Here is a 25,067-nt window from a genome sequence, read left to right as displayed (position 1 = left end):
CAGAGCAGAGGTAGGACATTGTCCTCTCATGGCCCAAACAATACCACTTCTCACCAGGACACAAGACACTGACTAGCTACTGAAACATACTCACAGCAGAGAGCGAGAGAGAGAGAGAGAGTTCAGAATTTTTTTGTCAGTAGTATCTGTGTCTTTGATGAAGTGAACGTTAGGCATTTGAACCCAGAGATTTGGGTTAGAGGTCAAACTATGACATCACTGAACAAAGGACAAAAATCCAAGGAAATACCAGAGGAGAGTGCCATCTACTGTTTCCCAATGTAACTGCTGTAAAATGGCAGGATGAGAGAGGGGAGCAGAGTAAACGGCTTCAAGCTGCTTGCTTAGCAAGGCCATATTGGTGCAAACTCGGGACCTCTGTCTTGCTAGCACACGCTCTTCTGAAGAGTCACACGAAAAGCTGGCTATTCGCTGGCGCAAGTGGGGACACTTTAGGCAGAGGAGTAAGTTTCACACATCCCCATGTGCTCCATTCACCCTCAAACGTACTCAACTGCGACCCCAGCGTTAAGCTAAGCGCAACTGTAGATCCGTGTCACGGCACCACTGTAAAAGACATCAAGCTACTTGCTTAGTGAGTACCACTTACTCCAGATTTAGCCCATATGTGGAGCGACCTCTGCCTTGCCAGCACACATGCCCACCCTCCTGAAGTGTTTTACTAGTCGGCACCACAGGAAAAGCAAGCTGGTGTAAGTGGGGACACTTCAAGGCTGAGGAGTATGTTTCTCACATCCCCATGTGCTACAAGAACAGTACCTACAAACACCAGCAGGCGGCAGCAAAATGCGGCTTCTTTAAATTGTATTTTATTTTATTGGGATCTCTTTTCATTTATAATACAATCACATTTTCACATATAACACACTGTTACAAACAACAGACATAATACACTGACATGTTGACCGGATAAATATTCTAACAGTCTGAAAATATATGTTGGTTCCTTCATCTACCATAGTCCTGCAAAACCTTCCAATTTATTATATTTAAATGGTTCTAAGGTATTTTTTGAATATATATATTGAATGGTTTCTGGTTTTCTCAGATAAATTGTTCAATTTCTTTATTGCTCTGAATCTAAATGTTATTTAGCCTATTTCTCTTTTCTGCCAAGATAACAAATACAGTAAATGTTGGACAATGTATTCCTTGTATTGATTAAATGTCTGTGTCTTACCAACTGAATACTGTTGTGAATGGGGTTTGGCCGTTTTAAATGGTGTACATTTTATTTCACAATGAACTTGTTGATTGATGACCACCCAAGAGCATTCTGCATGACTACAACAAAATAATCATATCTCCACCTTAAAATCATCCTTGCTGCTTTGTTCTGTCTAATCTCACATGCTAATGCATTTCCCCAGACCACAGAACAATAGTTCACCTGACTTTCAATTAATGCTTGGGTAGTTTGCTTAAGATTCTTTCCCAATACATATTTAGCTATCCTTCTGATCATGCATGCAGTTTCATTTGTTTATATTTTACATAGATTAGTTATTTGAGGCGACCATGATAAGCAGTTGTGTAGCTGCACTCCGAGTAGTTTGGTTTCTGCCACTTCCTCAATTTGTACTTTGCTTAATCACATCCCATGTTGTGCTGGCCTTTTCCTTGTGGAATAGACCAACATAATCTTGGTTTTCATGGCGTTCAAAACAAGTTTGTTCTGGCAAACCCACTCCCTGATATTTCCCAGATCTACTTGTAGAGCTTGCTATACCTGTTTAACCGATTTGTCTTGCTTTATAAATTGTAGTATAATCTGCAAATATAGTAGCTTGAGTTTTGGATAAGGAAGGTCATTAGTATATATTAAGTAAAGAAGTGGCCCAAGGTAGCTGCCCTGTGGTATTCCACAGTTTAAAGCATGAGGGGAAGAAAACGACCCATTGATATAAGCGCACTGTTTCCTGTCAGTTAGATATGACTGTACCCAATTCCATACTGCCTCCTTAAACCCATAATGCAATACTTTTGTCAAATTATTTAATAATCTACTAAATCAAATGCTGCACTGAAATCTAAAAATAGTACACCCACAAACCTGCCATAATCCATAGTATTGAGCCACTCACCAGTCATGTCAACCAATGCAGTGGTAGAGGAATGTTTTTGCGATAAGCATGCTGATTGGCTGTGGTCAGATCATTCTTGTCCATGTGCTGTCATATCTGTCTACTCATAATAGCCTCCAATATCTTAGTGAGTGAAGGGAGTAGACTGATTGGTCGACTATTGGCAGGAGTAATGGGTTCTTTCCTGTTTTTATGGATTGGGCACAGCTTAGCATGCGTCCATACATTTGGAAATTGCCCCTTTTCCAGTGACTAATTAAATATATATTTCAGTGAAGCTGCAATCTGGTGAGCAGCATAGAATAAAAACAAAATTGTCCATAAGATCATAACCTATAGATTTACCATTGGGTAATGACTTGAATAGGTTTAACACCTCCTCTATAGGTTTTCTTGCTCATAATATGATCATCGATCCATTGGACAATAGCTTGTTGGAAGAATGGGTGTTTAGATTATCTCTCAGTAAATTAGTTTTCTTTGTAAAAAGATCTGCAAAATGATTGTCAATATCAGCTGGTTTTGTTATTGTTCTCCCGTCCACCTCCACACTAGATGGGCATGATGAGATGGATGTACCAAGTAAGCTCTTCACTATATTCCATACCTTTTTACAATCATTTTGAGAATCAATATAAGCATTTTTTTTGTCAAATAACCTTTTTTTCTTACAATTGAATTTAACCACATAGTATTCTAAAAGTCTGTTCATCAATTTCTAGTTTAGAATTGGCTGCTAAGACTTTTGCCATATTTCTTTGAGAAAAAGCATCACCCAGTTCATCATCAATCCATGGAGATGTGTCTGAACGATGACCCAACTTAGTTGATGACCTAGTGGTGTCATTAACCATTTGTTTCAAACCACAGCCCCGGTAGATCTCATTCATTTAGTTATATTTGAATTATTCTGATCCTTCCAATTTTTTATTAAAATCACCCAAGATAAATACATCTCTGTTACTCTCTGTGGCCTGGTCAAACCCAGTGCATACGTCATCCAGATAGGACACCTTAGAGCTAGGAGGTCTATACACACATCCTACCAATATAGATGCCTGGTGAGGCAGATGTACCTGAGCCCATAGTGCCTCTATTTGACATACATGAAGGTCATCCCTTCTCTTAAAAGGTATATGATTCTGAATGTACAATGCTACACCACCACCATTCCTATTCAAATCAAACTTTATTTGTCAGATGCGCCGAATACAACAAGTGAAATGCTTACTTACAAAGCCCTTAACCAACAGTGCAGTTCAAGAAGAGTTAAGAAAATGTTTACCAAATAAAAATAATGAAATGTAACACAATAATGAGTCAGTGTGCGGGGTAGGGGTCAATGTAATAGTCCGGTGGCCATTTTATTAATTGTTCAGCTGTCTTATGGCTTGGGGGTAGAAGCCTTTTGGTCCTAGACTTGGTGCTCCGGCACCGCTTGCCGTGCGGTAGCAGAGAAAACAGTCTATGACTTGGGTGACTGGAGTCTCTGGCAATTTTATGGGCATTTCTCTGACACCGCCTATTATATAGGTCCTGGATGGCAGGGCCAAACTCTAACTTTTACTTATATCACATTTTCCCTTAAGTCTCCCAGTGACATTAATGCATGCAACGGAAGTTCGGATTTGTCCTAGTGACTTTGACAGTACTTGGTGGTCTTTAAAAAGCAGCTCCTCTGTCAGATGTCATAAACTGTAAACAATATTTTGGGGGTGCTTATATTTATCCTGTTACACACTTGTACAAGTGTAATGGAAATATGTTTCTTGCATATCCCAACTATGGCACTCTCAGGGAGTGGGGTCACGGCCAGGGTCACCATTGTCCTGCGCCCCTGGAACCATTGGGGTTAACAACATGATTTTTGAATGACTGCCTCATCTCTGTAACCCATACATACAATGATCTGTAAGGTCCCTCAGTCGAGCAGTGAATTTCAAACACAGATTCAACCACAAAGACCACAGAGGTTTTCAATGCCTAGCAAAGCCTAAACCTATTGGTAGAGGGGTAAAAATAAAAAGCAGACATTGACTATCCCTTTGAGCATGGTGAAGTCATGAATAATTACACTTTGGATGGTGTATCATTACACCCAGTCACTACAAAGATACAGGCCTCCTTTCTAACTCAGTTGCTGGAGAGGAAGGAAACCGCTCAGTAATTTCACCATGAGGCCGATGGTGACTTTAAAACAGCTACAGGGGCCCCGAGTGGCGCAGTGGTTAAGGGCGCTGTACTGCAGTGCCAGCTGTGCCACCAGAGACTCTGGGTTCTGTCGCAACCGGCCGCGACCGGGAGGTCCGTGGGGCGACGCACAATTGGCCCAGCGTCGTCCGGGTTAGGGAGGGCTTGGCCGGTAGGGATATCCTTGTCTCATCGCGCACCAGCGACTCCTGTGGAGGGCCAGGCACAGTGCAGGCGCAGTGCACTCTAACCAAGGTTGCCAGGTGCACAATGTTCCCTCCGACACATTGGTGCGGCTGGCTTCCCGGGTTGGATGCGCGCTGTGTTAAGAAGCAGTGCGGCTTGGTTGGGTTGTGTATCGGAGGATGCATGACTTTCAACCTTCGTCTCTCCCGAGCCCGTACGGGAGTTCTAGCGATGAGACAAGATGATAGCTACTAAAACAATTGGATACCACGAAATTGGGGAGAAAAAGGGGTAAAATTCAACAACAAAAAAAACAGTTACAGAGTTTAATGGCTGTGATCGTAGAGAAAAAAAATATTCCAAAACATGCATCTTGTTTGCGACAAGGTACTAAAGTAATACAAAAGCAATTCACTGAATATACATTTGTTTATTTATTTTACCTTTATTTAACCAGGCAGGCCAGTTGAGAACAAGTTCTAATTTATTTACACATTGTATATAGACTTATTTTCTACTGTGTTATTCACTGTGTTTGTTTTACTCCATGTGTAACTCTGTGTTGTTGTATGTGTCGAACTGCTTTGCTTCATCTCGGCCAGGTCGCAGTTGTGAATGAGAACTTGTTCTCAACTTGCCTACCTGGTTAAATAAAGGTGAAATAAATAAATACAATTTACAACTGCAACCTTGCCAAGATAAAGCAAAGCAGTGCAACAAAATGAAACAGAGTTACAGACAAACGTACAGTTAATAACACAATAGAAAAAAATGTATGTACAGTGTGTGCAAATGTATGTACAGTGTGTGCAAATGTAGAAGAGTAGGGAGGTAGGCAATAAATAGGCCATAGAGGCGAAATAATTACAATTTAGCATTAACACTGGTGTGATGGATGTGCAGATGATGTGCAAGTAGAGATACTGGGGTGCAAAAGAGCAATAGGGTAAGTAATAATATGGGGTTCAGGTAGTTGGGTGTGCTACTTACAGATTGGCCATGTGCAGGTACAGTGATCGGTAAGCTGCTCTGACAGCTGATGCTTAAAGTTAGAGAGGGAGATATAAGACTCCAGCTCCAGTGATTTTTGCAATTCGTTCCAGTCATTGGCAGCAGAGAACTGGAAGGAAATGAGGCCAAAAGAAGTGTTGGCATTGGGGATGACCAGTGAAATATACCTGCTGGAGTGTTTGCTATGGGTGGGTGTTGCTATGGTGACCAGTGAGCTGAAATAAGGCGGGGCATTACCTAGCATAGACTTATAGATGACCTGGAGCCAGTGGGTTTGGCGACGAATATGTAGTGAGGGCCAGCCAACGAGAGAGTAGTATATGTGTAACGGTTTTCTTGAGTTGAAGGAGAGGCGGACCAAAATGCAGCATGGTTATTATTCATGGTTCTTTAATAAAGCAACTACACATGAATAGACTAACAAAACAAGAAATGTGAAAAACCCAAACACAGAGACAGGAACAATCACCCACAAACCCCAACACCAAACAGGCTACCTAAATATGGTTCCCAATCAGAGACAATGACTAACACCTGCCTCTGATTGAGAACCATATCAGGCCAAACATAGAAATAGACAAACTAGACATGTAACATAGAATGCCCACTCAGATCACACCCTGACCAAACAAAACATAGAAACATACAAAGCAAACTATGGTCAGGGTGTGACAATATAGGGATTTAGTAACAAAATGGATGGCACTGTGATAGACTACATCCAGTTTTCTGAGTAGAGTGTTGGAGGCTATTTTGTAAATGACACCTCCGAAGTCAAGGATAGGTAGGATAGTTCATTTTACAAGAGTATGTTTACAGCATGAGTGAAGGAGGCTTTGTCACGAAATAGGAAGCCAATTCTAGATTTAATTTTGGATTGGAGATGCTTAATGTGAGTCTGGAAGGAGAGTTTACAGTCTGGCAGGAACACCTAGGTATTTGTAGTTGTCCACATATTCTAAGTCAGAACTGTTCAGAGTAGTGGTGCTAGTTGGGCGGGCAGCAATCGGTTGAAGAGCATGCACTTAGTTTTACTTGCATTTAAAAGCAGTTGGAGCCCTCAGAAGGAGTGTTGAATAGCATTGAAGCTCGTTTGGAGGTTTGTTAGCACAGTGTCCAAAGAAGGGCCAGATGTTTACAGAAGGGTGTCGTCTGCGTAGAGGTGGATCAGAGAATCACCAGCAGCAAGAGCAACATCATTGATATATACAGAAAAAGTCGGCTCGAGAATTGAACCCTGTGGCACCCCCATAGAGACTGCCAGCGGTCCAGACAACAGGCCCATCGATTTGACACACCGAACACTATCTGAGAAGTAGTTGGTGAACCAGGCGAGGCAGTCATTATAGAAGCCAAGGCTATTGAGTCTGCTGATGAGAGTGCAGTGATTGACAAAGTCGAAAGCCTTGGGCAGGTCGATGAAGACTGCTGCACAGTACTGACTTTTATCGATGGCAGTTATTATATCGTTTAGGACCTTGAGCGTGGCTGAGGTATACCCATGACCAGCTCGGAAACCAGATTGCATAGCGCAGAAGTTATGGTGGGATTCAAAATGGTCGGTGATCTGTTTGTTAACTTGACTTTCGAAGATTTTAGAAAGGCAGGGCAGGATTTGAAGAGGGGGATGACCGCGGCAGCTTTCCAAGCTTTGGGGATCTAAGACGATATGAAAGAGAGATTGAACAGGCTAGGTGTTGCAACATTTTCGGCTGATCATTTTAGAAAGAGAGGGTCCAGATTGTCTAGCCCAGTAGGTCCTATGATTGAGTGTAGTCTGGCCCAGGAGTGTGAAGGTGAACAGAAAGGCAGCGAACCGCACTTGCTGTCTCTGCCGGGCCGGTTCCCCTCTCTCCACTCTCCACTGGGATTCTCTGCCTCTAACCCTATTACAGGGGCTGAGTCACTGGCTTACTGGTGCTCTTCCATGCAGTCCCTAGGAGGGGTGTGTCGCTTGAGTGGGTTGAGTCACTGACGTGGTCTTCCTGTCTGGTTTGGCGCCCCCCCCTTGGGTTGTGCCGTGGCGGAGATATTTGTGGGCTATACTCAGCCTTGTCTCAGGATGGTAAGTTGGTGGTTAAAGAAATCCCTCTAGTGGGGTGGGGGCTGTGCTTTGGCAAAGTGGGTGGGCTTATATCCTGCCTGTTTGGCCCTGTCTGGGGGTGTCATCGGATGGGGCCACAGTGTCTCCTGACCCCTCTTGTCTCAGCCTCCAGTATTTATGCTGCAGTAGTTTGTGTCAGGAGGCTAGGTTCAGTCTGTTATATCTGGAGTATTTCTCCTGTCTTATCCGGTGTCCTGTGTTATTTAAGTATGCTCTCTCTAAATCTCTCTTTCTTTCTCTCTCTCTGAGTACCTGAGCCCTAGGACCATGCCTCAGGACTACCTGGCATGATGACTCCTTGCTGTCCCCAGTCCACCTGGCCGTGCTGCTGCTCCAGTTCAACTGTTCTGCCTGTGGCTATGGAACGCTGACCTGTTCACCGGACGTGCTACCTGTCCCAGACCTGCTGTTTTAAACTCTCTAGAGACAACAGGAGTGGTAGAGATACTCTCAATGATTGGCTATGAAAAGCCAACTGACATTTACTCCTGAGGTGCTGACCTGTTGCACCCTCGACAACTACTGTGATTATTATTATTTGACCATGCTGGTAATTTATGAACATTTGAACATCTTGGCCATGTTCTGTTATAATATCTATCCGGCACAGCCAGAAGAGGACTGGCCACCCCTCATAGCCTGGTTCCTCTCTAGGTTTCTTCCTAGTTTGTGGCCTTTCTAGGGAATTTTTCCTAGCCACTGTGCTTCTACACCTGCATTGCTTGCTGTTTGGGGTTTTTGGCTGGGTTTCTGTACAGCACTTTGAGATATCAGCTGATGTACGAAGGGCTATATAAATACATTTGATTTGATTGCAATCGCCCCTCTGAAATAACAAGGGTGAAATACAGGTGCTTGATGTTGTATAGTTAATTTGACACAGCCATAGCCATATATAACCCTGTCAATTCCAGCAACTCCATGTTGCTGGCCCAGATATGTCAGAAGCTCCCCACTTTATCCCACCTACTGTAGTTCTTCCTATGAAGGTTTAACCCCTTGAGAGATAGCTGACGTTTGGTCTTCTTTTTATAATAAAAAATGAATAAATGATTAACCCATCCACCACCCTTCTTCAGGGGACAAATATATTTTTTTACAGCTTTTCTGCTACATGTACATACATTTTGCATATACATTCTACATACATAGTAGTTTTATATAAAGCAGTCATGAAAATTAATACATTATCAAACATAAACTCTTTAATCCTGGCTCTCAGCCACTCTCAACCCATCCCACCTATCACCGTAGACCACCTTTGGTTGATTTCAATGACCCATATATTTTTCAATTGTGCTGTGATGTTTTACAAAACTTTTTTAACCTTTCGAATCATATATAGTATCCACAGATTGTGAGCTAAAGATGAAAACCTTTACTACGAGTATTATTATATTATTTTTTGACTGACTATGGCTTTCCACATTGCCCAACACTGCTATTTGTAAGGTTCATTTTAACTGCATGTTGTGATTTTCTTTTAACCATTCCTGAACCTGTGACCAGAAACAAGCTGCATAGGTACAATACCAGAATAAATGATCTATTGATTCTGTCTCTTAGCAGCAAAATCTACAGACATGAGACTGTCGTATGAGACTGTAGTATTCTGTTGGTGGCAAGAATTGTGTATAATAATGTAAATTGAAAAACTCGTAAGTGTTGAATCACGTGTTTTGTTTTGTAACTGTTCATAAACCATGGGATCGAAAATCTCTTCTCATTATTTTGCAACCTGTATGACGCAGCTGTCAACATCTTTGTCCTCAAATGAAACTGGTATATTTTTCTAGTTATGCCAATTCCTTTCAGCCAATTTGAATCTTTAATATATGGCAGGCAAACAAGTTCCCTACCTTCTCACTTGTTTACTTGCCTCCTCCATTTTGGTGGTAATGCTTAATCAACTTGGTTGTAAATTTGGATTGAGCAGATATTCCCATATATTTTCGATAGCTGCATATGTGAAATAACGCCTCCATTTGTATTCATAATATCATTAATAAATATATATATATATATATTTTTAAATCCACAAAGAATGTTTTTTTTTATTAATCAGTACATTTGATTTCTTCCTGGTACGTGGACTTCCTATGTGTTTACGTGCTTTTGTAAAACAAATATGGGCCTAATTATAGAATTAAGCATACAGTGGGGCAAGACAGTATTTAGTCAGCCACCAATTGTGCAAGTTCTCCCACTTAAAAAGATGAGAGAGGCCTGTAATTTTCATCATAGGTACACTTCAACTATGACAGACAAAATGAGAAAAAAAATCCAGAAAATCACATTGTAGGATTTTTTATTAATTTATTTGCAAATTATGGTGGAGGGTTGAAGGGTTGAAATGTTTTCTCTCTTTTGTTTATGGAGGTGTTATCCTCAGATAATAGCATAATTTGCTTTTGCCGAAAAGCCTTTTTGAATTCTGACTTTTTGGCTGGATTCACAACACGTGTAGCTTTAATTTGGTATTTTACGTGTGATTTCATGAAAGTTGGATTTTTATATGAATGTATTTGAATTTGGAGCTCTGCATTTTCTCTGGCTTTTGGCCAAGTGGGACGCCACTGTCCCACATATCCCTGAGAGGTTAATCCAACCGCTGTGTCAGATTTCAAAAAAGCTTTACTAAAAACCAAACCATAATCTGAGAACGACGCTCGGAGAACGACGCTCAGAAAACAAATAGAGATATCCACCATGTTGGAGTCAACAGAAATCAGAAATAACATTATAAATATTCACTACCTTTGATGATCTTCATCAGAATGCACTCCCAGGAATCCCAGTTCCACATTAATAATAATAATAATATATGCCATTTAGCAGACGCTTTTATCCAAAGCGACTTACAGTCATGTGTGCATACATTCTACGTATGGGTGGTCCCGGGGATCGAACCCACTACCCTGGCGTTACAAGCGCCATGCTCTACCAACTGAGCTGATTTGTTCGATAATGTCCATAATTTATGTCCAAAGAGCTACTTTTGTGAGCACTTTTGGTAAACAAATCCAAAGTCATGAAGTGCGTTCCCTAGTTGCAGACGAAATGTCAAAAAGTTCCGTTACTGTCTGTAGAAACATGTTAAACGATGTATGGAATCAATCTTTAGGATGTTTTTAACATAAAACTTCAATAATATTCCAACCGGAGAATTCCTTTGTCTTCAGAAAAGCAAAGGAACGCAGCTACCTCTCGTGTGAAATGCGCGTGACCAGCGCGTGACTGCTGGCAGACCACTGACCCATTCCTCTCTCATTCGGGCCCATTTCACAGTAGAATCCTCAAACAAGTTTCTAAAGACGGTTGACATCTAGTGGAAGCCGTAGGAAGTGCAACATACCAAATATCCCACTGTGTATTCAATAGGGGCTGGGTTGAAAATCGACCAACCTCAGATTTCCCACTTCCTGTTTGGATTTCTTCTCAGGTTTTTGCCTGCCATATGAGTTCTGTTATACTCATAGACATCAGTCAAACAGTTTTAGAAACTTCAGAGTGTTTTCTATCCAATACTAATAATAATATGCATATATTAGCAACTGAGACTGAGGAGCAGGCAGTTTACTCTGGGCACCTCTGAGCACCTTTCATCCAAGCTACTCAATACTGCCCCTGCAGCCATAAGACGTTTTAAACAGCATGATCATTACACAGGTGCACCTTATGTTGGACAATAAAAGGCTACTCTAAAATGTGCACGTTTGTCACACAACACAATGCCACAGATGTCTCAAGTTTTGAGGAAGCATGCAATTGGCATGCTGACTACAGAAATGTCCAACAGAGCTGATGCCAGAGAATTGAATGTTCATTTCTCTACCATAAACCGCCTCCAACATCATTTTACAGAATTTGGCAGTACATCTAACCGGCCTCACAACCGTATACCATGTGTAACCATGCCAGCCCTGGACCTCCACATCCGTCTTCACTTGCGGGATAATTTTTGTCTGTAATAAAGCCCTTTTGTGGGGAAAAACTCATTCTAATTGACTGAGCCTGGCTCCCCAGTGGATGGACCTGGCTCCCAAGTTGGTGGGCCTATGCCTTCCCAGGACCACCCATGGCTGAGAATTTGCCCAGTCATGTGAAATCCATAGATTAGGGCCTAATGAATTTATTTAAATTGACTGATTTCCTTCTTTGAACTGTAACTCAGTAAAATCTTTGAAATTGTTGCATGTTGCGTTTATATTTTTGTTCAGTATGTTAGGCTACTCCACTCTAAAATAATCCCGGCATCCATACAGTGCCTGTTGATAAATTTGGTTATTCGGTTATTGTCAGTCATTAGGCCTAGTCAAGTCTTGTAAACTGAATTGTAAACAATACACTGCCTGCGTTCATCTTGTTCTCGGACACTCATCTCATTATGCATTGGCAAAAATGTCAATGCACATAGCATTTTGGAGAGTATTCAACAAGTTTTCAAGTCTATTCGCTAATTTTTCATGCGACTGACATGCGGTAATGATAAATAGTGTAGCAGCCTACAGTTTTATTGGAATCTGTTTTAATTATTGTGAAAAGGCTCATGTTTTACCGGTATGGTGTACCCCCAATATTTATTTTGCCAGTACCGGACAGTTTTGGCTTACTTTTAACCCTGCCAACTACACACCTTTCACCTACCATTTCACTAACCATAAACCCACCTGATCCACCTAGCATTAACCCTCTTTCCCACCCTAACCCACTTTACCCACCCTAAGACGCTTTACCCACCCTAACCCTGAAACACCTTTATAGCCTGCAACTTGATCTCAAAGTTTTACTTCGGAATTTGACGGAATTGGATGAACATGTATTTTTTAATCCATTAATTACGTGTGGGTACAGGCTTAAAACAGAAACAACTCAAAGGGTTAAGTTTAGGTGTTAATTCAGAGTGGTTAAGGTTGGGGCTATGGTTTTTGGGAAAGCATAAAGCTAAAGGATTCAAAAAAGTGCTGTTTCCATTTAGTATCATCAAGTACACTCCCTGCTTGCTAGACAATTGTGAACTGCCGTGGCGCAGTGGTGTAAACAGTGTGCTCTGACTCTGAACATAGTGAGAACCTCTCTCTCTCTACCTCACACTCTCCAGCCTCACCCCATCTCCATCTCCTTCCACACCTCCTCCATCACCCTCCCTCCCTTAGTGATGTATGTCCAGGGCTGGTCAGCTGTTCTCCAGGTTGATGTCTAATAATGTTAACCTAAGGCCTCTTATCTGCTCAGAGCTGCTGATTAACCACAACACCACCTACTGTTGGCCTCTTTACCGGTGCTTGCAACTACCCCACACACCAACTAACTGCCCCTCAGGACCCTGCTAACTACCCCACACGCCCACTAACTGCCCCTCAGGACCCCACTCACTAGCTAGCTACCCCACACACCCACTAACTGCCCCTAAGGACCCCACTCACTAGTTAACTACCCCACACAGCCACTAACTGCCCCTCAGGACCCCACTCACTAGCTAACTACCCAACACACCCACTAACTGCCCCTCAGGACCCCACTCACTAGCTAACTACCCCATTATACCTGGTCCAGCACAATACCAAAATAACAACTACTGTTGTCCTGCCCTCTATATAGCCCTCTACAGGTCTACCCTCTAACTTAACATGGAATCAGAACCTTGATTGGTGGTACAAAAAGGTTCTCACTTTGAAACACAATACAATTTGGAAAAAGACATGGGATGTGAGTACTTTCTGAAGGCACTGGTATATGCCGATTTATAAATATACAGCAAAGTAAACAGAATTTGGCCTCATGGCGCTGGTTGGCAACTTACTTGACAAAATATGTGATGATCGCCCATAGGTGAATAAAGTTGTTGTATCTCTGTTCGTCATTGAATGCTTAGATGAATGACTGGGCTCTGGTGTTGTCGAGTTAAATCTATAAACTATGAGACTTACTCTTTACAGCTGGACACAGACAATCACATAATGTCATAGACAGACAATTTGAAAATTAGACAATAAGTCAGATCAAGTCTTATAAAGAGGCTTAAATAATGACATTGGAATTTGTAATGTAGTTAATGGTGGATCCGTTGTTTGCCTAACTAATAGAAACACATAGAAAGTAATAGATCAAATCTAAAACCACAGAACATACTCTCACAGAACACACAGTCACAGAACACACACACACGTACACAAATACACACCTTCGTCCTTCAACCTCCATGTGCAGAGTTGTCCTGTGTCCATGTGATCGCTATAATCTGATAATTACCCTGATCCAATTGGCTAAATCAGGTGCCCCGCTGAGTTCCCAGAAGGCATTGCTGTTTGATTTCTGATCAGTCTTAAGTAGAAACAACACAACACTACTTCACAGGGCTAACTTCCTTTATTCAAATTTACACAATGGTCTTATCATCTTTCTACACAACATACAGAAAGAAAACCAGATTGATTTCCCATGGCAAAACACATTTTCTTTAAAGTAAATAAAATAATTTATATTAATTACATTGTTTAAAAAAAGTTATGTATCAATACTAGACTATTTACAAAGATAACAGTAGCACGGGCGTTGGCCTATGAGTGAGGTATGTACAGGAACTTAGTGAGTGTGATATATACAGTAACTCTCGACGGTCCAATAAGAGAAATGCTGATTGGACCTGCTGAGTGATGTCACAGAGCAGGGGCTGGGGTCAGAGTTCAGGGGTTGGAGATCAGGGGTTTAGCTGCCAATCTCAAATGTCCTCCTCAAGTTTTGGGGTCACCCCTGGTTCACCTCTGCCACTTTCCCCCGCGCCTCGTCTCCTATAGCCCCTCCAATCCTCCAGCAGCGCACCCCAAACTTCAACACCACCAGGTTAAGTTGAAATGTTTCCACCTCCCCTACCCCAGGAGTTTCCAGCCCACCTCCATCCCTCAAGGTAATGGTAGGAGAGGAAGGACTTTAAAGAGGTGATGTCTGAGGTGTTTCAGTCCATTTCTTTGGAATTTGCTAATATAAAAAGTGCTCTACAGGTGGGTCCAAATATTTTAAGATAAAACTCTCTGCTCCTTGGGCGATGAATGAACCTTTCCACTTTAACCTCCTTTCTGGGCTGGAGGGTCGCGTAGCAACCACCAGCCCCACACCATCCTTAAAACGCAATATACCTGCTCTCCTGACCTTACTCTTAACCTGTTAATATATATATATTATTCTCAATACAATGCAAATATCTGACATTATGCATTTTCATGACAGTGGATAGTGTTTTGATGTTTTCCTCTCATTTTGTAAAAAAAGGGGTACAAATAAAGTTGTAAAATATGAACATGAAATAGAGCAGAATTATACAGAATGTTAGAAAACACACAGAGAGTATCCAATCAAATGGGAACTGCTTGGAAGATTAACAAAGCTGGGGTTGGAGGGAGTGTGTGCGTTGAAAAGGTTTAGAAAAAGTGTATTGTGAGTGTGTGTGTGTGTGTGTGGTGTGTGTGTGGGGGGGGGCATATTGGAAAGTCAATTTATCAATTGGTTATAATATAACTTACACATACATTTATGTATTCGTATATTCAAAATATCCTATGTGCTGGCATGTACTCAGGATCTGTCCATTTTAGTTTTCCCTTCAGATGGCCAGAAACGTGTGTTGTGCGCATATTTGTGTATGTCTGTATGTTGTGTCATAAATGCAAAGGTATTGGTCAATCTTCCTCTCTTCCCTTTGGTGGGAGTGGTCTCAGTTTGTGTGGGCATATCGTGCGTGATCAGCTCACCGTGGCAACACCATCCACTCCGCCCTCCTCCACTGCGTTACCCTTGCTCATAGCTTTCATCTTGTCCATGATGTCAGTAAACGTCTCCTTCACCGTCTTCTCCAGGATCCAGCCTTCGCTTTCACTCTCTGGGTCTTCTGGGTTGGCCAGGTTGCACTGGGAGGTGTTAACGTACTGGAGGCCGATCATCACAATAACCTACAGAGGATAAAGAGAGACATATTACTTACAGCTAGCCTGGACTAAGACTACAGCTAGCGTGTGTGTGAAGAGCTACACCTGGCCTGAAGTAAGAGCTAGCTTCAAGAACATGCTCATGTACTGAAAGTGAAAACCCACCATAACTAAATCTAACCTCACATTAACCAACCTACAGGGGTAGACCCAGAGAGTGCTAGACACATCAGCCTGCACTAACAGCTGTAGGTAATGGATCACACCAATCACCATTTAACAACTGAATATGTTCCACATAAACAAATCAAACCAGTCTGAAGCAAGGAGTTAAAAACAGAGAATCACACTAACAGAGATAGCAACAACAGACAAAAGGAATCATAAGTTTGCTATGTAGCATAGCATACACAAGCAAATATATATATATATTTTACCTCTACACTATCTGTGTTTCTGGTTGGTCATTTTATAACCCCCAGTATTTGATCAGGAGTCTGATTTCCATAACTGGTCCCTCCCCCAAATTAAGACATCACTCCACCTCTCACAAGGCTATCGGTAAGGTAATACCATGGAGACAGTTGCGTAACCATGGCTATTCCAGGTAGGAGATAGCCATGGCTGTTTTTGTCCCTGATAAGCTTCAGCAGATTGAGTCCAGTTTTTTAGTACACTTAAGTACTGTAAGATTTCTAGAACAGAGATTTGCTGTCCTTAGTAATATATGTTTTACAAATACCAAAACAGCTAAAAATGTATAGTAACACTTCTCTCATACTTCTTCAGATAATTTATTCTGAAAAGAAGAGAAAGAGACAAACAGTGCATGTTCAAGGGCAGCCATTTTGCTTTTTTGTCTTCGTAGGCCAGTGGGGCTGCAGACTTTTGCGCCAGCCAAAATCAGTAACACACCTGATTCAACTAACCAACCAAGAATCTTCTTCAATATGGATTTAATTAGTCTGAATTAGTCTGCTTTGGTTGTTGTGAAAGCCTGCATCCACACGGACCCACAGGATTACCAGTACAGCAGTCTAGTTACCAGCCCTGTGTACTACTGTTGTAAGCCTTACAGGTGAAGCTGCCTCTACGTATGTGTCTGTGTGTACCGTTGTAAACCTGGCAGGTGTGTGTGTGTGTGTGTGTGTGTGTGTGTGTGTGTGTGTGTGTGTGTGTGTGTGTGTGTGTGTGTGTGTGTGTGTGTGTGTGTGTGTGTGTGTGTGTGTGTGTGTGTACCGCTGTAAGCCTAGCAGGTGATGCAGCCTCTGCAGAAGAGAGCAGCAGGTGTATCAGCAGCCCGCACATGACCTGGAAACATGACAATGGCAGGAGGGGTGGAGGAGGTGTGGAAATGTACATTGAGAGTAAAGGAGGACACCATGCAAGGAACTCTGGATCTAGCCAGGCATCTGGGGCAACTTTGTCATCGGTCAGTGATGAACGCCATCACAAAATAATCACCCCACGCCTTTGAAAAGCGAGTAAGAGGGAGCATTTTCCTTACCTCCAGAATAGCGACCAGTAGCACCAGGGCTCCTATGCTGTTCATCATGCCTCCGTAGTAGGATATCAGTGCATCGCGGCAGCCCCGTTTCCAGATGTTCAGGTCCTCAGTGTGGTGGTCGTAGGAGTAGTGGGCCGTGTTGTTGGTCACCTGGTACTGGATGCAGGGCCGAGGGGAGCCGGGGTTACAGCAGCTGAATGGAACAGCATCCATCAGGTACTTCCCATCCACGTTGCTGCCGATACGACTGGGGGGGTGAAAGGGCAAAGGACAGGGGTTAGGGTATTGTGGGTTAGGGTCAGTGCATTGTGTGTTAGGTTCAAGGTCCTTATGGGGTTAGCGGAGTGAAACGGTAGCCATCCATCGGGTACTTCGCATCCACATTACTGCTGAAGCGAATGGGGGTCAGAGGGCAAAGGGCAGAGGTTAGACTCAGGGTAATATATGAAAGTGCTACCCAATCCATCCATCCATCATCATGTACTGTAAGTGTGAGGAAGTGCTAGTGAACTACCAGTATTTAGAAAGGTAGGATTAGGCTGAAAGAACATCTGCAACAAAGTCACTCATACCTTGACACAACCTAACACTGATTTTTCATTCAGTATCCATGATAGAGGGTTTACAATGCTTGCATTGTTCCTGGCACAGCTGAAATCAGTTCACAGTGTACCTGGTAAAGAGAGGAACATTAAGGTCTATCAGTCTCTCACATGCTGTTTGAATGGGATTAACCCCATTAGCTCCTTCCTACTGTGAACACGGTCTCTTCACACTGGCTTTGGGAAGAAACAGTGCAAAGGAAAACTAATACTGTCACTTGCTTTCCAACGAAGGTGCATGAGCCAAGAACTCACGTTGGGAAGGAACAATAATACTTCCACTGTACCTCGCTTTCCAACATAAACAGACATGCACACTGAAGATGAGAAAAACATTCAGCAACTCTTGGAGGACACATCTTTCTTGGAAAGATGCACATATAGTATATCTGCCAAATACTCTGAAATTACAGCAAAAGGATATGAAAAATCATGCTGTACACCACATACGAATTATCTCTTCCAGAGTTACTTTCCTCCCCTACACTGAGAGGGCATTTCAGAGGATGTATTGAAATTGTATTCATAAATTGATGATTGATCCATTACTTTCAATGAGGATGAATTGCCTAAATGGAATTAGTCTGCATACTAGCTAATAGATGGCTGGATATACAGTAGTAGTAAACATCGCTGTGGCTTGTCAACAATGCCTTTTGCACACATTGTATATAGACTCCCCTTTTTTTCTACAGTGTTATTGACTTGTTAATTGTTTACTCCATGTGTAACTCTGAATGGATTGACTGTGACAGCAGTCATCTCTGATTCTGTAGGAGGAAGTGTGCATTTGGCCTTTGGGTGGTCTAGGGGTGGAGTTTCAATTGTGATTGACAGGTGTAGGGCAGTTCTAAATTAGCATTGTGGAAAGAGTGGTTTGATAGCCACTCCTTGCACCTGCAATCCGAGTGGTTAGTGTGTTGGGCCAGTAACTGAAAGGTTGTTAGATCGAATCCCTGAGCTGACAAGGTAAAAAAAAAAATATGTTGTTCTACCCCTGAACAAGGCAGTTAACCCACTGTTCCTAGACCGTCATTGTAAATAAGAATTTGTTCTTAACTGACTTGTCGGAGTTGAATAAAGGTTCAATAAAAAATGTGACAGGGATACAGATCATTCCCAGTCATTCCCAACAATATGGACATGGAATTACACTCTGTTGGGAGTACTGACACTGTAGGTTAACGCTGACACAGACCAGGGGTGGGAAACACTTAACAGGACCTTGATTTGCCGAATCAGGTGTATTACAGTAGGGCTAGAGACAACATGTACATAGATCTCCAGGAAGAGGGTTTGCAGGCCCTGCTTTAGATCATTTGTTTCCTGAAAGATAAGCAATTTAAGCAGGACTAAGATGTGGTCCTTTAACAGCCCATAGCCCATCGTCGTCATCATCAACCCTGAATCAAAAGAGCATGCGGCTAATATCTCCTTGAGGTCCTATTGGTTAATCACTGTGTCTAGCTAAGCTCTTATTGGTCAATAATTGTCATAAGTGAATGGTTGGCCAATCACTGTCTCTACGCAAGGCCTTGTTGGCTAACTCGGTCTCTCTCTCTAGACAGGTCTATTCCCAGACCATCACCAGGCCGCATACTGATTCGTTAGCACATAAGCCTGAAGGGGGAGGAAATGTGGTCCAAGAAGATTGGCCACTAAGAACTCACAGGCTCACACACACATTCGCACACACGGTGAATGCACACCTGAGAACACATACAATGAAAACTGTCCCTTTATACAACCACACACTTGATATCACTTACACTGAAAACCAACACTTGAAACACCTGCACCCAAGCACACCTTACACCCGTAAACTGTAAAACGAACCCTTGCATCATTCCCCTTCAACTCTCACAGAAAGCTCACCTCCCTCCCCACCACCACCACTTTCGTTATTACTCCACACTAATGACTGAATCCCCCTCACCTCCCGTAAATCGAAAACCAACCCACACGTACGCACAGCCCCATCACCACCTCTAACACTAAAACCTCAAATCCACTGACCCTGTAATCCCTCCTTTACCTTATAATCGAAAGTGACCCTTTTATATTGCTTACGGCCCCCCTCCTTGCACCTGCAATCCATTTATACTGAACACCCATTGAGAACAGTGAACTCACCATAACCTAACCCTACAATCTCCATTCATGCCATTTGTTGGTGTGGGCCTAATATATAGGCCTCTTACTTAAAAAAAAAACGTACATCACTACATTATAACCACCTAATAGTTAGGGATATGGTTGGGATAGCTTTAGAACTGATCCTAGAGCTGTTGCTAATATCATGACTCACTCTTTAACTTCCTTGGCGCTGAAGTCCAGGTAGCGGTTGCTGACCCACTGGATCTCGAACCAGTCCCTGAAGTTGTTGTTGCCGCAGCAACGGAACTCAATCTGCATCTGGTCCAAAGTCCTCTTCATGTAGCAGCGTCCTGGCGTGTCTGTGTCCTTGTAGAACCTCAGGGCGTTCTTCAGGCCCTCGGCCAGCGTGAACTGGAGCGGGATCCTCATCAGGAAGCAGAGCAGAGCCGTCAACACCAGGAGACAATTGAAAGCCACACAGGAGACGAGGAAGGGTTTGAGCATAGGCTTCCACCTGGAGAACTTGACAGGGTCCAAGGAGTCGTAGCAGATCTTGCCTCCCATGGCGTTGATCCCACAGGCCAGCAGCCCCACGGCAATTAGTAAGTTAGGAACGAAGTGGCTCTCGTTGTTGTCCATCATCTCCGAGCGCTTACGCAGCTCGATCTTAAAGAACAGTCCCATGCTGAAGACGAGCACGCCTGCCATCACTGAGAACCAGTACATCAGCCATAGGAACTGGGCTAGCTTCACCCGCTTCTTCAGGTCAAACTTGACCACCATTAGTGCCATGGTGGCAACCTAGGGATATTCCTTACCTATACACAAGGAAAATACACTACTGAGATGAGATATAGCTCTACGGTCGGGTCCTTCTTCTGGATGCCCCAGCCAGCAGAGTTTCAGCTGTACTCGTTAAGCGGTTTGAACCGTTGATTCCCTGTAAGATGGCTTCAGCCGTTCTCTTCGTCTCTCAGTCTCTCCTGCAGCTCATCCAGCAGTGCAGGACTGTCAGCTCAGGCAATGATCTGTAATCCATCCCAGAGAGAAGGAGCAGAGGTAAAGAAAGAGGAGTGCGGTTATTCCTTCAGGACCCTCTCCTCTCCCATAGTGGCCAGACCCTACAAAGAAAACTCACCCAGACGGATGACAGAACACAGGGTCACACTTGCCCCCTTGCCTTAGTTCTAAACTTTCCCTCCAAAAATGTTGAAATCAACAGGTGAGGCTAATCGTGATGTTCCTTTCGCTGGTTGGAAGAGGATTGAGGAAGATCCTCCAGATTCCAGGCGGAGGGGAGGTGCGTCATGATAATCCCCTGTAAGCAGCCTGAACCCATTTACAAAAATCCCTCTCCAGAAGATGAACCTGGCTGTAAGCTGTTGCCAGGAGACATAATTGGTTTGAATGCTCACATGGTCATTGTCACCCTGATCGAATGCACCGGGGGCCATTAATAAGGACAGTTAACGGTTGACGGAGAGTGGAGGTGTGGAACAACGCCGTGCTGCACTTTTGGAAGGGGTCATTGGGTTCAGGCGAGGAAGAATGTTTACAGTGTAGTCACCTAAGATGTTTCAGTAAACCATCCAAAAACCATGTAAGACTCTCCATGACCCACTTAGCTCCACCTACACTCAGCAGTCAATATCAACAACCTGCCAGTCTCTCGCCTGTAGTAAGGAAGCAGGCAGATTTAGCTATAGGTGTTTGTGTCTACACTAACTGAACTATCAGTGTATGCTGATGGCAGTTTGGTAGACCAATAACTAACTTCTAATGGGAGCTTCTTCACTGCACAGCAAAGTTAGGATTGTAATGTGTACAGTATATGAGAGCAGGGACATGTGTGGTTGTCAGTGCATTCAATTAACGACATGATAGACTAGTGTACATGTGAGCTACACTGGGACGCACAACAGGCCAGCAGACCTGATGACAGCTTCAGTAGTTGGCAGAACTTGTGACAGAGCCAGAGATCAGAGAAACCAGAAGAGCATACTGGTGTTAGTGTACCCGAGGGCGGAGATTCGTACTGTCACTACCGCAGAATGATATTGACCTCGAATGAGTTAGCTATCTCATGGGAAGAGTGGGGACAGGATGTGGAAAGGGCAAGAAACCATTAGGGGCATGCACAGATTAAGACAAGTCCTGGACTAAACAGCATTATCAATTGAGATTCCTAGGAATTTGAGGACTGGGCTTAATCTGTGTACGGGAAACCACCTGTTACGTTCCCCAGTTTCTGTGTTGTGGGTTTTGTTTGTATGTGTGTGTTTCAGGATGGATTCCTGAAATTCCCCCAATCAGCTGATTGGTCGGCCACATTGCTAATTGGCACCGACCCCGCCCTCACGTCAGAGGATACAGCTGTATCCCATTACAGACTCCTTCTAAGATACATACCTGCAAAGAGCAGGTATGCCAGTGTTTTGTTGCTCAGAAGAGAGATGATTAGTGTGTTCCGTGTTGGTTGTTAAGAGAGCAGATTGATATATCCTGTGTTGGTTGTTTCTCAGAGAGAGCTGATGGTTATGTTCTGTGTTTGTTGCTCAGACAGAGAGATGATTAGTATGTCCTGTTTTTGCTGAGACCGGTTTTTGTTAAGTACTTTATAGCCGCTGCTTCTAAGGTATGTGTGTCCCCATAGGACGCAGTGTTTTTGATTATTGAAATTGTTTACTTACATGTGTATTCTGTTTCAGTTGTTCCCAGGGGGAAGGGGAAGGCACCTAGGGAGTACTTAGGCAAGAGGCCTGCGGGCATACAAACTGTAGTATTTACTGTCTATACGCACTAGGTAAGACCTGGGTAGACAACTCCCTGTATTTTGGTTCAAACACCAGGTGGTGCTAAGTTAAGTATGTAGTGGGTAGGCAGGTAAGGTAGAGGGGGCTTTGTCATTTACTTTCTTTGGTTCCGTTCAACCTTTTCCACAAATGTGTGAAGGAATAAATTCCCAGTAAACGGTAAATTGTCTGCCTTTTGTCATCCTTACATCTACAGTCCCATTCCTCTTTCACGCCACAGGGAGTGGAGTTGTAGCAGGGTGTTGCGTTCCCTCTTCCTAGAGGTCTGCATAACACCACCCCTAACTGTTTGTCAATTATTTCATGCACAATTAAAGACAAGCGTACAAAAGACAGATTGGTTGATGTCAGCCAAACCCTTTATTCACATCTAGTATTTACTCCAGACCACTTAGTCAGAAGAACAGAGAGGTATTTAGTGCTTTGTAGATGGGAGAGTGCTGTGCTGTTTGTAAACAGATGGTATTTAAGGACTAAGATGAACAGGTAATAAGCTGTGTTACAGTATGTGGTTGACATTCTGTTTATTGCTCATTGTATAGTCATGAGAAAACAAATACAGCAACTTTTTCCTCCCTGTGAAGAAAAAGTTCAGGCAGCACGCTACTGAATATTACCCAATATTTAATGGGTAATCCTGTCAGCACATCTATGGAACAACTGTACTATGGAACTCATTAGCATGAAAAGCAAAGTCAAGTAAGGCTGTGTCACATCAGGGCTGAATGAAAATAAGAGCTTCATTTGTTTGACAGGCTCTTTGTAATACTAATGTCTCTAGGAGTCCCACTCTGTTCTTCTCTCAGTTTCTGGAATGACAGACCAGTTAGGAGATTGGGTACCTAAGGCCAGCCAGTTAAAATCATCCACCTGGTTCCAGTTGTTCCTCTCCCGGTCCAGACCAGACACCTTGAAGTCCTGGTCCAGACCCAGGTAGGACCAGGCAAAGGGGGCAAAGCGCACCCCTTGGCAGTCCTCTATGATGGCGCGGCTGGTGACATGCAGATAGACCTGTGTGTCGGTGGTGTGGTGAGTCCGTAGTTGCTGGCATGGGAAGGAGAGGGTGCTGCCAGTGCAGTGGTCCACAAACACAGAGCTGGACACTGGCCCAGAGAAGATTTCACAGTTCTGGACATGTTTGATGTGGATGGTGCTGGGGGAGCCCATGAGTCTGACCTTGCAGTTGGTCAGGTGGGTCAGTAGAACATCCTGTTGTTTAATCTCCGCCCCAGACTTGGTCAGCACCTGCCAAAAATAAACAGTGGTCAGACAGTTAAGATTACATACCTGCAAAGAGCAGAATCTAAACCACAATTGACTAGAAACATTCTCAGAAGAAATGATTGAATCTTGTTATGTTAGGGACTGTTACCTGGGCCTCAAAGTGGGAGAAGCCACACTGCTCTGGGGGGCTTATGGCTCCGTCCACTTTAGTTCGGCCAGAATCCTTAGGTGTTACAGATGGAGCTGGTGGGTCTACTTTGGGTGTATTTGCTGCGCGCGACCTAAAGGCGAACTTCTTCTTGGGGAGAATCTCGTCTCTCTTCTCAGCCAGAGAGTTCTGTAGTTTCTGGAGCGCCGCCTGGGCCTGTCTCAGCTCGTACTGCGGTAAAAACACCATGCTATCGTTTAGAAACTTCTGGAGGAACTGTGTTTTAGTAGTCACTTTCTCCAAGGTTTGAGTGGCCAGGGCGCGGTCAGTAGCCCCCGAGCAGCCCTCCAGTAACTCCTCGATTGTTGCCCTTTCACTACTGAACGTCGCGGTGAAAAACCCACTCTTCTCCTCCGTGACAGACTGGCTATGTTTCGCTTCTTTCTTTCTCTCCACGTCCTCAATTCTATCCTGTTCTCGTTTAAGCATCCTGTCCGGGATCTTAATGCCGGACTCACTGGGACCAGAATCCTCGTTTGCCTGACAAATACTACTCTCCCCGTCCATGTTTTCACTGATGTTGTTTGAATGCGGAAGAGATGCGGTTGCTTCGTAACAAACGGCCTTCTTATTGGATAAATCTCTCCTCTCTTGTGACTATACTGTCATTCCATTGGTGGATTAGGGAGCGTTGTTTGCTACATTCTCCCACTCCCACCCATGTTCATGCATAATTGTTTAAACCCATAACAAATATCCAGTGGTGGAAGGAAAAAGTACCCCATTTTCATACTTGAGTGAAAGTAAAGTTACGTTACTAGAAAATGACCAAATTAAAAGTGAAAGTCACCCAGTAAAATACTACTTGAGTAAAAGTCTATATATACGTAAGTATCAAAAGTAAATGTTTTTTTTCTAAAATATACTTAAGTATCAAAATTAAAAGTATCAATTATTTCAAATGTCTTATATTAAGCAAACCAGACAGCATGATTTAAAACAATGTAATACTAATTTACAGAGAGCTAGTGTCACACTCCTAAACTTAGTAATAATTTACTAATGAAGCATTTGTGTTTAGTGAGTTTGCCAGATCAGATGCAGTAGGGATGACCAGGGATTTTCTCTTGATAAGTGTGTGAATTGGACCAGTTTCCT

General features: G+C 43.2%; 2 protein-coding genes across 2 annotated transcripts; both read right to left on the bottom strand.

Annotated features, from left to right (window-relative positions):
• Window positions 1-15,070: 15,070 nt before the first annotated feature.
• On the bottom strand, window positions 15,071-22,125 carry LOC118357431 (peripherin-2-like). The gene is made up of 3 exons (XM_035734517.2): window positions 19,936-22,125; window positions 17,026-17,272; window positions 15,071-15,542 (listed from the first exon to the last, which is right to left on the bottom strand). The coding sequence occupies exons 1-3, from the start codon at window positions 20,514-20,516 to the stop codon at window positions 15,336-15,338; spliced, it is 1,035 nt and encodes a 344-aa protein (XP_035590410.1). The 5' UTR covers window positions 20,517-22,125; the 3' UTR covers window positions 15,071-15,335.
• A 749-nt stretch (window positions 22,126-22,874) lies between these two features.
• LOC118357430 (tubulin-specific chaperone C) lies at window positions 22,875-24,513 on the bottom strand. Its single transcript, XM_035734516.2, has 2 exons — window positions 23,910-24,513; window positions 22,875-23,782 (listed from the first exon to the last, which is right to left on the bottom strand). Exons 1-2 carry the CDS (start codon window positions 24,474-24,476, stop codon window positions 23,315-23,317), a joined length of 1,035 nt encoding a protein of 344 aa, XP_035590409.1. The 5' UTR covers window positions 24,477-24,513; the 3' UTR covers window positions 22,875-23,314.
• Window positions 24,514-25,067: the final 554 nt, after the last annotated feature.

This window comes from Oncorhynchus keta, chromosome 24 (genome assembly GCF_023373465.1).
Source record: "Oncorhynchus keta strain PuntledgeMale-10-30-2019 chromosome 24, Oket_V2, whole genome shotgun sequence".
NCBI classification, from domain to species: domain Eukaryota; kingdom Metazoa; phylum Chordata; class Actinopteri; order Salmoniformes; family Salmonidae; genus Oncorhynchus; species Oncorhynchus keta.
The sequence above is the reverse complement of the archived record's forward strand: the minus strand, read 5'-3'. Positions and strand labels throughout refer to the sequence as shown.